The sequence below is a fragment of the Tenrec ecaudatus genome, chromosome 1, assembly GCF_050624435.1.
Source record: "Tenrec ecaudatus isolate mTenEca1 chromosome 1, mTenEca1.hap1, whole genome shotgun sequence".
NCBI lineage: Eukaryota > Metazoa > Chordata > Mammalia > Afrosoricida > Tenrecidae > Tenrec > Tenrec ecaudatus.
Window position 1 is genome coordinate 194703983 of NC_134530.1, and position 14017 is coordinate 194717999.

The 14017-nt window shown below is 44.8% G+C and overlaps 1 protein-coding gene across 1 annotated transcript in view; it reads left to right on the top strand.

Moving 5' to 3' along the window:
- LOC142422865 (major histocompatibility complex class I-related gene protein) overlaps nt 1-13700 on the top strand; it is a 39030-nt gene extending 25330 nt beyond the window's left edge. The window contains exons 3-6 of the mRNA XM_075528097.1: nt 2166-2441; nt 7296-7571; nt 8455-8559; nt 10001-13700. Coding sequence (XP_075384212.1) covers nt 2166-2441; nt 7296-7571; nt 8455-8559; nt 10001-10044 — 701 coding nt within the window. The 3' untranslated portion in view covers nt 10045-13700. The remainder of the gene's footprint in view (nt 1-2165; nt 2442-7295; nt 7572-8454; nt 8560-10000) is intronic.
- The last annotated feature ends 317 nt before the right edge of the window (nt 13701-14017 follow it).

Here is a 14017-nt window from a genome sequence, read left to right on the forward strand (position 1 = left end):
AGGAATACCAAAAATAACTTTGGGACCAGAATGTGGCACCCCATCAGACTCAACCTGAAAACACTCCTAAAGGTCAATAAACAGATCTGGAACTATTTATAGGCTTTTCTTTTTTGTTGTTGGTTTTCTTATTGTTGTTGTTTTGTTCTGCTCTGTCTTGTTTTTTGTGCTTATTATTGTCTTTGCATGTCTATCTAGATAAGATAGGCAGGATAAACAATCCAGAGGAGAAAACAATAGGGCCCATGGTTCCAGAGGGACTTGGGGGAGGGGGAGGAGGGGGAAAGGAAGGAGGATGCCAACAAACCCAGGCACAAGGGAACAACAAATGATCTAAAATCAATGGCGAGGAGGGCGTAGGATGCCTGGTGGGGCTTGATCAAGTGCAATGTAGCCGAGAGGAATTACTGAAACCCAAATGGAGGCTGAACATTATAGTGGGACAAGAGGAAAGTAAAAGGAAATAGAGCAAAGAACTAGAAGGTAAAGGACAGTTATGGAGGTCTAAATATAGGCATGTACATATGTAAGTATATTTATATATAAGGATAAGGAAATAGATCTATGTACATATATTTATATGTTAAATATTAAGGTAGCAGATGGACAATGGGCCTCTACTCAAGTATTCCCTCAATGCAAAAACACTTTGTTCTAATAACCTGGCATTGCATGATGCTCACTTTCCTGACATTATTGCTGAAGCAAAGCAGGTACATAAACAAATGTGGAGAAGAAAGCTGATGGTGCCCACCTATCAAAAGATATAGCATCTGAGGTCTTAAAGGCTTGAAAATAAACAAGTGGCCATCTAGCTGAGAAGCAACAAAGCCCACATGGAAAAAGCACACCAGCCTGTGTGATCCTGAGGTGTCGATGGGATCAGGTATCAAGTATTAAAGACCCAGATCAAAAAATCAAATCAATGTGATTGAGGGGGAGGGCAGAGTGGAGACTCAAAGCCTATCTGTAGACAATTGGACATCCCCTTTCTTTTCCCCATCATTTTATTGGGGGATTTTAGAGCTTATAGCATTCCATACATCAATTGTATCCAGCATATTTGTACATATATTGCCATCATCATTTCCAAGATATTTTCTGTTTAAGCCCTTGATATAAGCTCTTATCATCTACTTCTTTAATGCTCCTCTCCCTCCCCCCCTCCCACTTTCTTGACTACAATTCTACCTTACAAATCCGGCTAGACCAGAGCATGTGTACTGGTACAGATACGAGCTCACAACACAGGGGATCCAGGGCAGATAAATGAGCGTAGTAATACCAGGATGGAAAGGGGAAGGTGGGGGTAGAAAGGGGTAACCAATCAAAATGATCAACGTATAACCCCCTCCCAGGGGATGAATTACAGAAAAGTGGGTGAAGGGAGACAGCTGTAGGTAGAAGACATATAAAAAATAATAATTATAAATTATCAAGGGTTCTTGAGGGAGGAAGGGGGGAGGGGGGAAATGAGGAGCTGATACCAAGGGCTCAAGCAGGAAGAAAGTGTTTTGAAAATGATGATGGCAACATATGTGCTTGGCACAATGGATGTAAGTATGGATTGTGATAAGAGCTGAAAGAGCCCTCAATAAAATGATTTTTTTAAAGGAAAATAATTGGAGCTCTAAAGCATATTAGGAGTTAAGTGTAAGTTTTTAGATACTAAATAGATGAAAATTAGCAATGTGTTTATAACTTTCTGCCAAAAAGTTTGACCTCATGAAAATATTTTGTGAACTATAGTAAAATACTGAAGAAGGAATGTCATATAAGTTATACTAGGCCTGAATGTTTTGAATGAATAGAAAATATTAGAAATATTGATAAGATCTTTCATATTAACCTATTTTTTTCAAATTATTTTTGATAATACATGGAGCATGTTGCTCCTTGACGCAATTTTATATCAATAAGCTGATTTAAATTATGTGGGGAAAAAGAAAAGAGTTACAGTCTGGGAAACTCACAGGGGCAGTTCTTCCCTGTCCTGTCATGTCGCTGAGTCAGACTTGACTGGATGACTTGGGGGTGGGCTTGATGGGACAGGTACCTTCTGGTGGCTCCAGGATGCCATGACAGGCTTTGGATAGTGAGGCGTCCCCCTGCCTCTGTCTCACCATCACCTGTGCTATTTCGGTGTCACCCCCTGTGTGTTGCAGGGTTTCACACTTATCAGAGAATGATTGGCTGCGAGATGCTGGAGGATGGCAGTACCACCGGATTTCTTCAATATGCATACGACGGCCAGGATTTCATGATCTTCCAGAAAGACACTCTATCGTGGACAGCCGTAGACAGTGTGGCTCTAATCACCAAGCGGGCCTGGGAGGCCAACCGGCATGAGCTGCAGTATCAAAAGAACTGGCTGGAATCAGAATGCATTGCCTGGTTAAAAAGATTCATCGAATATGGGAGAGAGACCCTACAAAGAACAGGTAAAGTGAAGAGAGAACCCCTCCTCTGACAACCCCCAATTTCCCAACACCCTTGGCTTTATACCTAACTTCTTCTAATCTAGCAGATAGTCACCCGGTACTAACACCCATCCCTGAACTAGACTCACATGGTCTATGACTCCCTGTGAAATGTTTCCCTAATCGCTTTGGGTCAATACTGTGACAAGACTCAGCCATTCTGCTTGACTTGAAGAAGTGGATTACCTCCACAGACGCTTGCTTATGGGGAGATCCAGAGAGGCAGACCCTTCCATTTCCTACCCATGAGAAGTCGGGAAATCCTTAGGAGGTAGAGCAATTCTTCGTCTCAGAACTAAGGGCTCACACAGCACCAGGATGACCGACCATCTGAACTCACAAAGACTGCGAAGATCTTAGCTTACTAAAGAATTTCTAATAAGATTCCTCTTATACATTTACCATGTGGTCCAGTTGGACAACTTTAAGTTAATACAGAACTTCTCGGGTATAATATTACTCAAAATGAATGATCCTCTGTGTCATGTAACAGGCAACTCCTCGTAGTTTTTCCCAAATGAGTGGTCCCGGATGGTGGGACTTTCCAGGGGTGTGGAAGGCAGGCTCGTAGTTTTGAACATGCCGTATCTGGCTCAGTGCATGGACTTTGGAAGTAGATGATTGGAGTCTGAGCTCTGACTTCCCCACTCACTAGCTGAGCACCCATCTTCATCTGAATGGAGTAAGTAATAGAATTTTACTCAAACCGGATGAAATGCAGAGAGCGGATATTGAAAGTTGGGGGATCTGGGAAGTCTGGGGACCTGAAGAATCAAGAACCAAGATGTAATCGACTCTCCAGGAGGGGGAAATGTGGCTGTGACCACCAAGCTCACACTCCTAGCTTTTCCCAGCCGTACAATCATCACCATCCTCTCCCAGACAGACACTGCCTGGCCTGAGTTGCACCATATTCACACTTGGACCGATGAGTGTGGCCATCAGCATGAGTTTCTTAGATTAACCCTGTGCAGCAGGCAGAGTCCTGCCAAAAGCTAAATGGTATCCCCAAAGTTATTTAACAGAAGCACATTTCAGCAAGGGACTGTTTGCGGAGGGATACTCAAGATTTTGGAAACTGGTAAGGGATGGTGAACAAACGCCCTGGAGACTCGCAAGAGTGGGAAGTCATTACACCCCCTAGGCCTGAAGGGGTGAGGAGAGGAATCTTGTTACTAGAGCCCAAGCAAGCTAGTCCTATGGAAGAAGAACTTCCCAGCAAGAGCTGTGACTGTGTCGGACCATGGCCACTGTCAGGACTAGGGCGTGGTGGATGGGAATAAATGTCCACCTCTGTCCAGCTCTCTGGTCTCTTCCAGATGCATATCCCACTGGAAGCCAGAGGAAGGGCGCTCTGGAGGTGCAGTCTGATGAGGATAGCCCTCGCGGGGCACAGTGGGCAGGAACTAGACCCGAGAGTGGCAGCGAGAGACTCACAAGGACACCCAGTTCAGGTCACACTTGCCTGCGAGGCTTCGCATTGCCAACCCAGAAGAAGCACATGCTGGAATGAAGTCAGAGTCATTTTCCAAAATGTGTGTGTGTGTGCACTGGTGGTGGCGGCATTGCTATTGCCCAAGGCTGGGCTAACAAAGCCATCGTCCTGAGAGACATCCATAGGTCCGAAACCTACCTCACAGACATTTAAGAAACTTTCCTGTGAGTGGGGAAAGATCTGTGGAGCAGATCTGCCCTCCACCCAACAGTGCACACACATTTGCCTCAGGCCCCCCATCGTACCCACCACATGTGCACCACCCCCTGTCTCACTGCCTCCTTGCCATAGAGTCACCTCAGCCCCATTCTCCCTTCTCTCCCAACCCATCAAAACCTTGTCCTTAGGCTAATACTGCCCTTTTGATCTCAGACTGTTGATGAGTTTGTATTGTGCATACCTTCCTAGTGGTACTGGTCCTTTTATATGTGGTTTGGTTGACAATGGCACCTCACAGAAATCCATGGGACAGAACGTGCATGAAGCCCAAACCCAAACTCACTTGTGTGGAGTTGATTCCACGCAGGGCGAGCCTACTACGGGGCAGGGTGGAACTGCCCCTGTGCGTTTCCAAGACCACAGCTCCCACGGGGGCAGAGAGCCTCCTCTTTCTCCTGCAGAGCCGCAGCGGGGTTGGCATGGTCGGCTTTGTGGTTAGCGGCCCGAAGCATAACCGATGACACCGCCAGAGCTCCTCGAGTGTCTATAAAAGCACCCTGGAAAACCCTAAAGCTCGGTCACCCACAGCACTGTATGACTGCTGCCGAATACGAGTCCCTGACAGCTGGGGATCTGGTGAAAGTCTGTGGCCAACTGTGCGCTGTGCCAAACCACGCCCACGGCCCCAAACCACGCCCATTTCCCCAGACCACGGCCACTGCTGCTGAGTCCTCTCTGACTTCCGTGACCCTGAAGGATGGGGCTGACCTGCCCACAGGGTTTCCAAGGCTGCAACTTTTGTGAATGGTCACCTCTTCCTCCCACAGAGCAGCTGGTGGGTTCAAACGACGAAACTTTTTTTGCTGGCGGTTGGGTGCTGTAACCACTGCACCACCAGGGATGCTTTGGGGTTGTGCAAAATCCTTAAGCATTGAGACATTTTATTTATTTATTCAATCATTTTATTGGGGGCTCGTGCAACTCTTATCACAATCCATACATCCATCCATTGTGCCAAGTATATGTGTACATTTGTTGTCATCATCATTCTCCAAACATTTGCTTTCTGCTTGAGCTCCTGGGATCAGCTCCTCACTTTGCCCCTTCCTTCCCTGCTCTCCCCTCCTTTATGAACCCTTGATAATTTATAAATTATTGTTATTTTGTCATATCTTACACTGTCCGATGTCTCCCCTCACCCACCCTTCTGTTGTCCATCCCCCAGGGAGGAGGTTATATGTAGACCCTTATAATCGGATGTCAAGCAGATGTAAAAAGAGATCCAGAGCCTGTTGTTCCTGATCACTATGGGTTGTCAAAGCTTCGACTACAAGTAAATGGAACTCCCCAGTTGCCTCCTCTTCCACTCTTGGTGAACCCAGCACCGGGAGAATTTAGGGAAATGGGGACAGAGTCGCTCTGAAATGGGATTTGAGGATTAAAACGACCCCTGTAGGTTCTGTCTGGGCGGGAAGAGCCCGGTAGAGAAGCAGGGGGTGCCTGGGCAACTGTGAAGTGTGGGGAGTCTGCCTCTGCTCCCCTGGCCAAGCTTCTCTGTCTGCCATCAGTCCCAATCATCAGTCACAGTAACCCTTCCATCAAAATCCACGCTCAGACAAGGACGTGGGACCACTTTCTGCCAGCACTGTCAGAAAGCAGAGCCTCTCCTGGAAACATTCATGTTTTATTTTTCAAGTGCAAACTAAAGGCTTTTTCTATTACTAAGTTGCATGCTTGGGGCATGGGGAGAGAACCAACAACATGGGAGGTGGTGCAGAGATGGAGGAGGGCTCTTCCCGGTGTCAGAGGTGGTCAGAGTGAGGTGGCAGGGAGAGATGAGTCTTGGAAAAGAGCAGGAAGCTGCCCTTCCAGATAGGGCTGTTTCTCTCTGGGTGGCTGACCTTTAGATGTGACCCAATTTCAGCGGGAAACCTTAGGGGCAACACCATCTGAGAAATTAATTGAGCAGTCAGGAGAAAGCAAGGTCATGAATGGATGATCCTTTGTTGTCAGGGCTGGAGCTCCTCTGGGAAATGAATCCCTGGAGTCCCATCCAAGGCATGAGGACAACATGATCTATTACATATGTTTGTTTCCAATGGTGACCACCAAAGGGTCGGCCCAGGTACACAATGCGATATGAAGGCAGAACTGAGTTGAGGTGGCGGTGTTATGTATTTGCACTGAGCCCAGACTTAGGAACTAGGAGGGCTGCGTTTTTAATCTTCCTCCTGTTGCTGACTTAACTATCAGGAGCAGACACCCACAAGTGCTCAGTTTCTCTTTCATGTGACTCATAGAGGTGTTTCAGAGGTTAGCTATAAGTGCTTCCATTGTGCTTTCTAAGGACTCAGAGCTCTAGGATTTTCCCATCCCTTGGACATAAACAAGCTCCACATTCCTGAGGCACAGCCCCAGTCAGAAGCTGGCCTGCTAGCCATCAGGTCAGTGGTTTGAAGCCACCAGCTGCTCACGGAGAGAATGATGAGCTCCTTTAAGGATTCACAGGGGCAGCCCTGCCCTGCCACATAGGGTAGCTGTGAGCCAGGGTCGACTTGCTGGCAGTCAGTCGTTCTGTTGTGGATCAGGAACCTGGGTTCCAGACCCTTCTTCATTTCGGGTGTTCCCACAGGAAGAACAGTTCCCAAGTTCTAATATTATATGCTCAATAAATAAAGTACTGGTACTTCTATTTAAGGAGTCCCGGTTCTAGTCACATAGTGGTTACCAATGGGCTGTGATCTGCAAGGTGCACAGTTCGAAACCACCAGCTACTCCAAAGGAGAAAGACATGACTTTCTACTCCTGTAAAGAGTCACAGTCTTGGAGACCCATGGGGGCAGTTCTACCTTTTCCCATAGAGTTGCTATGAGTCAGCATTAACTTGATGGCAGTGAGTTTGTTGTTGTTTATGTCATGACACAACATTTAATAGCTTTCTTTCCGGGTGTCCACGTGGTTTTGGTTTGGGTGGTACTACTGGGTAAGCATTGGACGCTAACTACAGAGTTGTTGGTTCAAGCCCATCAGTCACTCCATGGGAGAAAGATGAGGCTATCTGCTCTCGGAAAGATGTGTAGCCTCAGAAAGTTGAAATAAACTCCGTGCCAGTAGGTTCGGTTTGTTTTATTTTTAACTTAACCCAGGTTTCTTCTTTTTAGAGCCTCCACTGGTCAGAGTACATCGCAAAGAAACTTCTCCAGGGATTACAACTCTCTTCTGCAGGGCTTATGGCTTTTACCCTCCAGAGATTTCCATGATCTGGATGGAAAATGGGGAAGAAATTATACAAGAGATTTATTATGGGGACATTCTCCCCAGTGGAGATGGAACCTATCAGACATCGATAGCCCTTGAGATTGATTCTCAGAGCAGCAAGGTCTACTCCTGTCGTGTGGAGCACTGTGACGTCCACATGGTTCTTCAGGTCCCCAAAGGTAAGAATGGAGGTGTGGCACTCTGTAAGGGGAGCCACACTGCCAAACATGGGCCAGTAAGAGGTACTGCCGTCTGCCAACGAAGGGGACAGCTGACTTTAGAATGGGTATTTTAAAGCAGTGGTTCTCGTACTGCTGCCCCCACCCCACCCCCCCGCTCCATACTCTGAAAAATTAAAGAGGAGCTCTTTGTGCTAAAAAGGGCAACGTTCGGAGGGCAGGGAAGAAGGAGGAGTGGAAGCAGGAATCACGGGGAAGCAGATATGTGATTGTACACTGAGGGGGTCGCAGTGGAGGAGTTGAACCTGGACATGGATGAATTGTTGAATGTAAAACTATAACCTACTCTGTAATCTTCACCTAATTCACAATAAAAAGTTATAAGAAATGATTGAGAACCCCCAAAGAGCTGTATGTGGGTTTTATATCTCTATTGATGAGGAGGCTATTAAAAGTTTGTGGAAACATTTCATTATTTAATTCCATTTTTACACAAACTTTTTGAAGCCCCCTCTTATATGTGTGTTGTAATTTATCATATAATTTAAAAATGAGGAAAGTGTAAAACAAGAGATATGTTCATATGTTATCGGAACAGGAATGTTTTCACAGAACCTATTGTCTAGAAAACCCCACTGTGCACACGTGATAGACTGAAATTTCTAAGCAGACAAACTGACTCAGACTTGGTGGCTTCCCTGGAAGGGCTTCAGAGATCGGACCCCTTTGAAGCCCCCTGTTTTCGATGAGTACCCTACCAAAGAACTGTGAGGCCACTGTAGGGAAACAAGGCTGGGTTTCCAGTTTTCACAAGAACACAGTCTCTGAAAGTTAAATACAAGTGGGTGGAATTGTGCCATTTTCTTCATTTATTTCCTTTTAGGATCAGAAACGATCTTTCTGGTGATGAAAGCCATTTCTGCAGCCATTGTCCTTGCCATTGTCCTGGCTGGAGCCGGCGTCTTAGTTTGGAGAAGGAGGCACACAGGTGAGAAGCATGTGGAAGGCAAGAGTCTCAGGGTCTGGAGATGTCTCTTTCATATAGCTCCAGAGGGGTGGATTTTCTGCACCTGCCACTCTGGACTTCACATAGATAAGGGTTGGCCCTGACTTTGGGATGGCAGAAAGGACAGGGTCACCTTTTCCACCATAAAGGGAACCCAGGCCATGGAGAAGGCTTGTGGAAAATGGTCTGTGTTCACAGTGATGCCTGACATGGATGATGTAGTGCAACTCCTGTCCAAGTGGACTGTCCTCCAGAAGCGGGGTCCAGGAAGCTACAGTGGCTCTAGTTTCTCTCTCCCCAAACCATATCTTTATTATGGATCACTAGTGACCTTTTTAAGCAGTGTAATTGGCATAGAATTCACATCTCATACAACTCAATATTCATTCCTATCAAGAAGAGTTTACAATCATCATCACAATCAGTTTTAGAACATTTTCTTCATTCTTGTACTCATCTTTACTAACTCCCCACCTCTTCCCAACCTCCCCTGCCTTACCCCCAAGGAATCATGAATCCCTCTACTGTCTGTATAAGTTTATCTAGAATTACTACTGACTTCTGAGGGAACTCTGTCCTTTGTCACTGTGCTCCCCGGTCATAATAAGAGCACCTTTCCTTCCAAATTCATTTCTTCAGCACGGAGAAGGAGAAATGGGAGACACATAGACTCATGATACCTTGAGAAAAAGAGAAATTCATTCAATGACTATACATATATTTGTATTTTATACAATATAAAGTGTCTACTCTGCACGAGGACCCTGGAGTGGGAGGTGTTGCAAGGCGATGGGATGTTCCCGACACTGAAGAGGGTGAGTGTAGTGAGATACAGCCATGAGAAAGACAAGCTCCCTGCTGTCAGAGTTTACCATCTAGTCTGATACGGTAATGTCCCCTCTAACTTCTCTGGTTGATGACAGCATATTATTAATGAGTTCTGAATTGTGGGATTGAGCCCACCGTGGACCAGGCTTTGCTTCATAGCGACAGACTCCAACCCCAATTCCGGGGATAATGTACCAAAGCACATTATTAGCTCAAAGTCCAAAACCAACTCAGTCACTAGAGAATCAACTCAGACACCTGGTGAGTCATTACTAGTTGATTTATAAAGTACAGCAGTAAATCCCATCCAAGCAACAACTGCTACTGAAACAAAGAGTGAGCGAGCGCGAGAGAAATGACACTGCTACACCTCTCTCAAGAGTGACACGGACTGTGAGTACCTGGTTTTTTCATCTTGTGGGGCTTGTGAATTTCAGCTAAATTTGTCCCGTACTAAGAGAGTCTTGACAAAAGAGGCAAAAAATGCCAAAGCCTACTTCTCAGAATCTGCTCAACGATCGCACACTATTTTGGAGCTCTGGGGAAACTCACACCCACCTGCCACCTCGGAACTAAAACCTCCTTTTCCTTTCAGAGCAAAACAGCAGAATTGTCTACCTGCCCACGCCGAGTCAGTGATGGCGGACACCTCCCTTCCGGTTCTCTGCCCCTAGGAGCCCAAGATCTCCTTTACCTTCCCTGGATTCAGGCCCAGCGCTTGAATCATAAATATTTCAACTGTTGAAGAAATGAATTTGGAAGGAAGAGGGCTTGAAGGTCTTGACCACGCCTGCAATAGGCTTGGGGGATCCAGGGGTGAGAATCTGTGGCAAGAAGTGAGGGGCCACACAATTTTCTTTCTTTTTTTGCTCCCCGCAAACTTGTCAGCCTTCCGCCTCATCCCTAACTCAGGATACACCAGTCCCTGCATGGTACAGCTCACCTGCTAGGCAAAAGACTGGAGGTTCGAGTGGCCTTGGAAGAAAGGCCTGGCGACCTTCTTCCCGAACTCTACAGAGCAGCTCTGCTCTCACACTGGTGGGGCCACCGGGAGTTGGAGGTGACTCGACAGCCGCTAGTGTGGTTTGCATGACACATGATGGTTTGCCACTAGATTGGAGAATCTCAGAGCTGGAAGGAACCTTGCCACGCAGGGCAGGAAATGTCTTTGACGGTGCCTCTGAGCATCCAACTTGCACTTGAACACTGCTGCTGAAAGGGCAGTTCACTACCGCATCCATTGGCCTTTCCCCTTCTTCTTTGAGAGGGTTTCTTATACAAGCGTCCAGTAGGGTGGCTGCTGTGACCATGATCTCTGGGCAGGAGGAGAACACTCCCGGAGAGAAGCCTACAGGCTCCACAGTGCATGTTGCACATGTCCTGGACCTTAGGGAATGCCTGTTCTTTGTTGCAAGTCCATGTGGTGACTTGGAGTCTTGGAACTATTCCTGGTTGGATCTATGGAGGTGGGCTTACCCTCTGTCTTTTGTGGGAAATTAAGAACAATACTTATTTTAAGATGCAGTATCACCCTCAATGGGAATACAATGGTAACATTTTAATGTCAAAACAACAATATGTTATTTTTCAGGACAAGACTAAATTCTAATTTCTGTTCATCCTACACCAGCTTATTGTAGATAACCATGGCCCGACCTCACCTAACACCTAATACATAGCAGTGATCTTCCCTCTTCTCGGACCCTCTGTGCACATCCAGCCCTGAGAGTCACTTCAGAGGCCCCACTGTAACAACTGAACACACATCTCATCCTTGACCTCTGTCCTCCCCAACTTTGACCCTGACGTTTGCCCTCTGGACACAGGTAAAGACATTTTTATTCTTGGGCCAAGGCCTTGGAGAAGCCCCCTTCTGTGCCAGATCCTTGCTCCCTGTCCCAACTTAATCACATAGATTATGCTCCCAATCCACCTCTCTCTCCGCTGACACCAGCTGGGTTGCTTAGAAGCACAGCTGTGTTCCTTTTGTTTTTAGGGTCTCCACAGGTCAGTTTTGTACCACTCTTTATACGGTGTTGCGTTGTAAAGAGAACACATGCACTTTATTTCTGGGATGGTTTCTTCTTCAGAACAGCTAAGACTTAATATCATTTTGATGGACACTTAGAACCACGCAGGTGATACTTACCTACATATACATAGGGTTCCTGTGAATCCCAACTAACTCACTAACAGGGAGAGCGAGAGGGAGATACACACACACACACACACACACACGCACACACATATATATACATATATACATACACATGTACAAATGTATCTCCATTGTACTCCCATCAAAGACATGGACGGTCAACTGTCCCTTTGCTCACCCTAAGGCCTTGCCCCATAGCTAAAATGGAATAGAAATAACAAAATGTGGAAGAAGATGGAAGAGGAGGAGGCAGGAGAAGGATGTGATGAAAAGACGTTCTGTCATGCGCTTGTAGAATGTTTGGTTTTCCTTGGGGAATTCCATAATTATAAAGAGAGTTACAGTTGATTTTTCAAAAATACCCGAGATTTTGTTACTTTCATTTTTTTGGTGGTTCAAAGTCGTATTTTCCTAAAGAATTACAGATTTTAAAAGTATCGACTCATTTTGTTGATTATGGATACGCAGTAATCGGAATCTATGAAATGTTTGGCAACATCATGTGAACATTAAAGACAAAGAGTGACCAGCAGATCTAGATGAGCCTGGTCACTCCTACTGACCATTCCGATCAGGGGCAGATAGATGGATCTTGACAGAATGGGAGCATGTCTGTGTCATTTCTATGTCCTTGAATAAACTATTGAAGTATTGATGTTATTGATGCAATTGCTTTATACCCTAGAGGGATAGTGATAATGTTTTTCCTTTTTGTTTCTTTTGTGTTCTTGTTTTTCCGGTGGGAGGGAAGGTTGTTTTGTTGTTCTTATTGGTTCTGGTTTTGATTTTTGGTTTTGTCATACTATAACCGCCAAAGTAAAGCAGTGTTGTTCATAACCTGGGGACAAGCAGATGGATTCTGGGTTTCCACTTAATGCTATCCCCAATTCAAGAACGTTTTTCTGATCATATGGCCCTTCTTGATACTTGCCCTCAAGAAAAGATAAGGGTGCTACAAGTGTGGTGAAGAACGCAGATGGTGCCCGGCTACCAACTGGAATACTGTCTGGGGGGCTTGTATGTAAACTAGCAGTCAACTAAGTCCACATGGCAGAAGCACACCAGCCTGTGTGAGCAAAAAATGATAATAACAAAATCTAATACAATGGAGAGAAAAGTAGCAGAGCTTAAATTGCAAACACCCAATTTATAGAAGGCTATAGAAGACGGTAGGAACTTAAACACCATCTGTAGATTATCTAGTCAGGTGAGATTCTCAAATCACGCTTTACTATCAGACAGATTATTGTAAACTTGATTATGGTAGTTCAAATCATGGTGTAATATGATACGTGATCAGTTGACCTCTCTCTATCCAACCTGAATTTGTTCTAGGCTCAAATATTTCTTGACTGTTCCATGATAGAAATTTCTTCTCTGGCTTTTAAAATATTGTAAGTGGATTTCTCTGTCTTACTCTATATTTTTATCTATCTATCTATTATTATTGTTGTTGTTGTTTTCTTTGTTTCGTTTTGGTTTGGTTTTGTATTGTTTCTGTTAGGTTTCGCAGTTTAGGAAGCACAGAAGGAGTGGATGCATAGATAACTGATGCAATGGTTTATCGGTGATGGGGAGAAGGGGAGGTTTGGGGAGCCATCAGTGAATGTGAGAGGGAGCATTAGAACTGATTCTGATGATGTGTTTATGTACAACTCTTTTAAAAAGCAATTTAACTATGAAAGTGTATTATATGTGGATATTATATCAAGAAAGCTACTAAAATAAAGAAAGCAAACTTGATCTGTGGTTACCATGAGTGAAGGAGGAAGAGTTGTTACTTAAGGGGCACTGAGCTCATGTTAATGGTGGCGGAACAATTTGGAAAAGGATATCAATCATGGTTGTACAACATGAAGAGTATAATCAATGGCACTGAATTATACATGTAGAAGTCCTTGAATTGGAGAATGTTTTCTTGTGTACATTTTTGCCAAATTTTTTTAATTACATGAATAACAATGAGTACAAGGAAAAGAAAAAGTTCTATAATTGATTGTGGTAAAGATTGTACAACTCTTCTTGACATGGTTGAACTATTGAATTGTATGACATGTGAATGAAGTGTCAATAAAACTGTTAGAAAAATAAATAAAATAAACTTTGGATAAATACATGGATAAATAAACTTTGATACTATGCAACCTTAAAGAGTAATGACTCTATGAGCCACACATTCAGGGATGAGCCCAAGGAACCTTTTATGGAGAGAAATTCACCAATCACAAAAGGACAAACACTGCATAAACCACATAAAACAAAGTCAAGAAAAAAAATCATGTGTATGAGACTAGATGTCAACACTTTACTCTGAAGCAAAAAAGGAGAAGTCAAGAGGGCAGGGGGACTGGGACAACCAAACAGACACAGTGAGAAGGCCGACGGGACACTGTAAAGTGCAGTCAGTGTCATGGGGTAAATTGTGTGGAAATCATTCCGTGGGAACCGAATTTG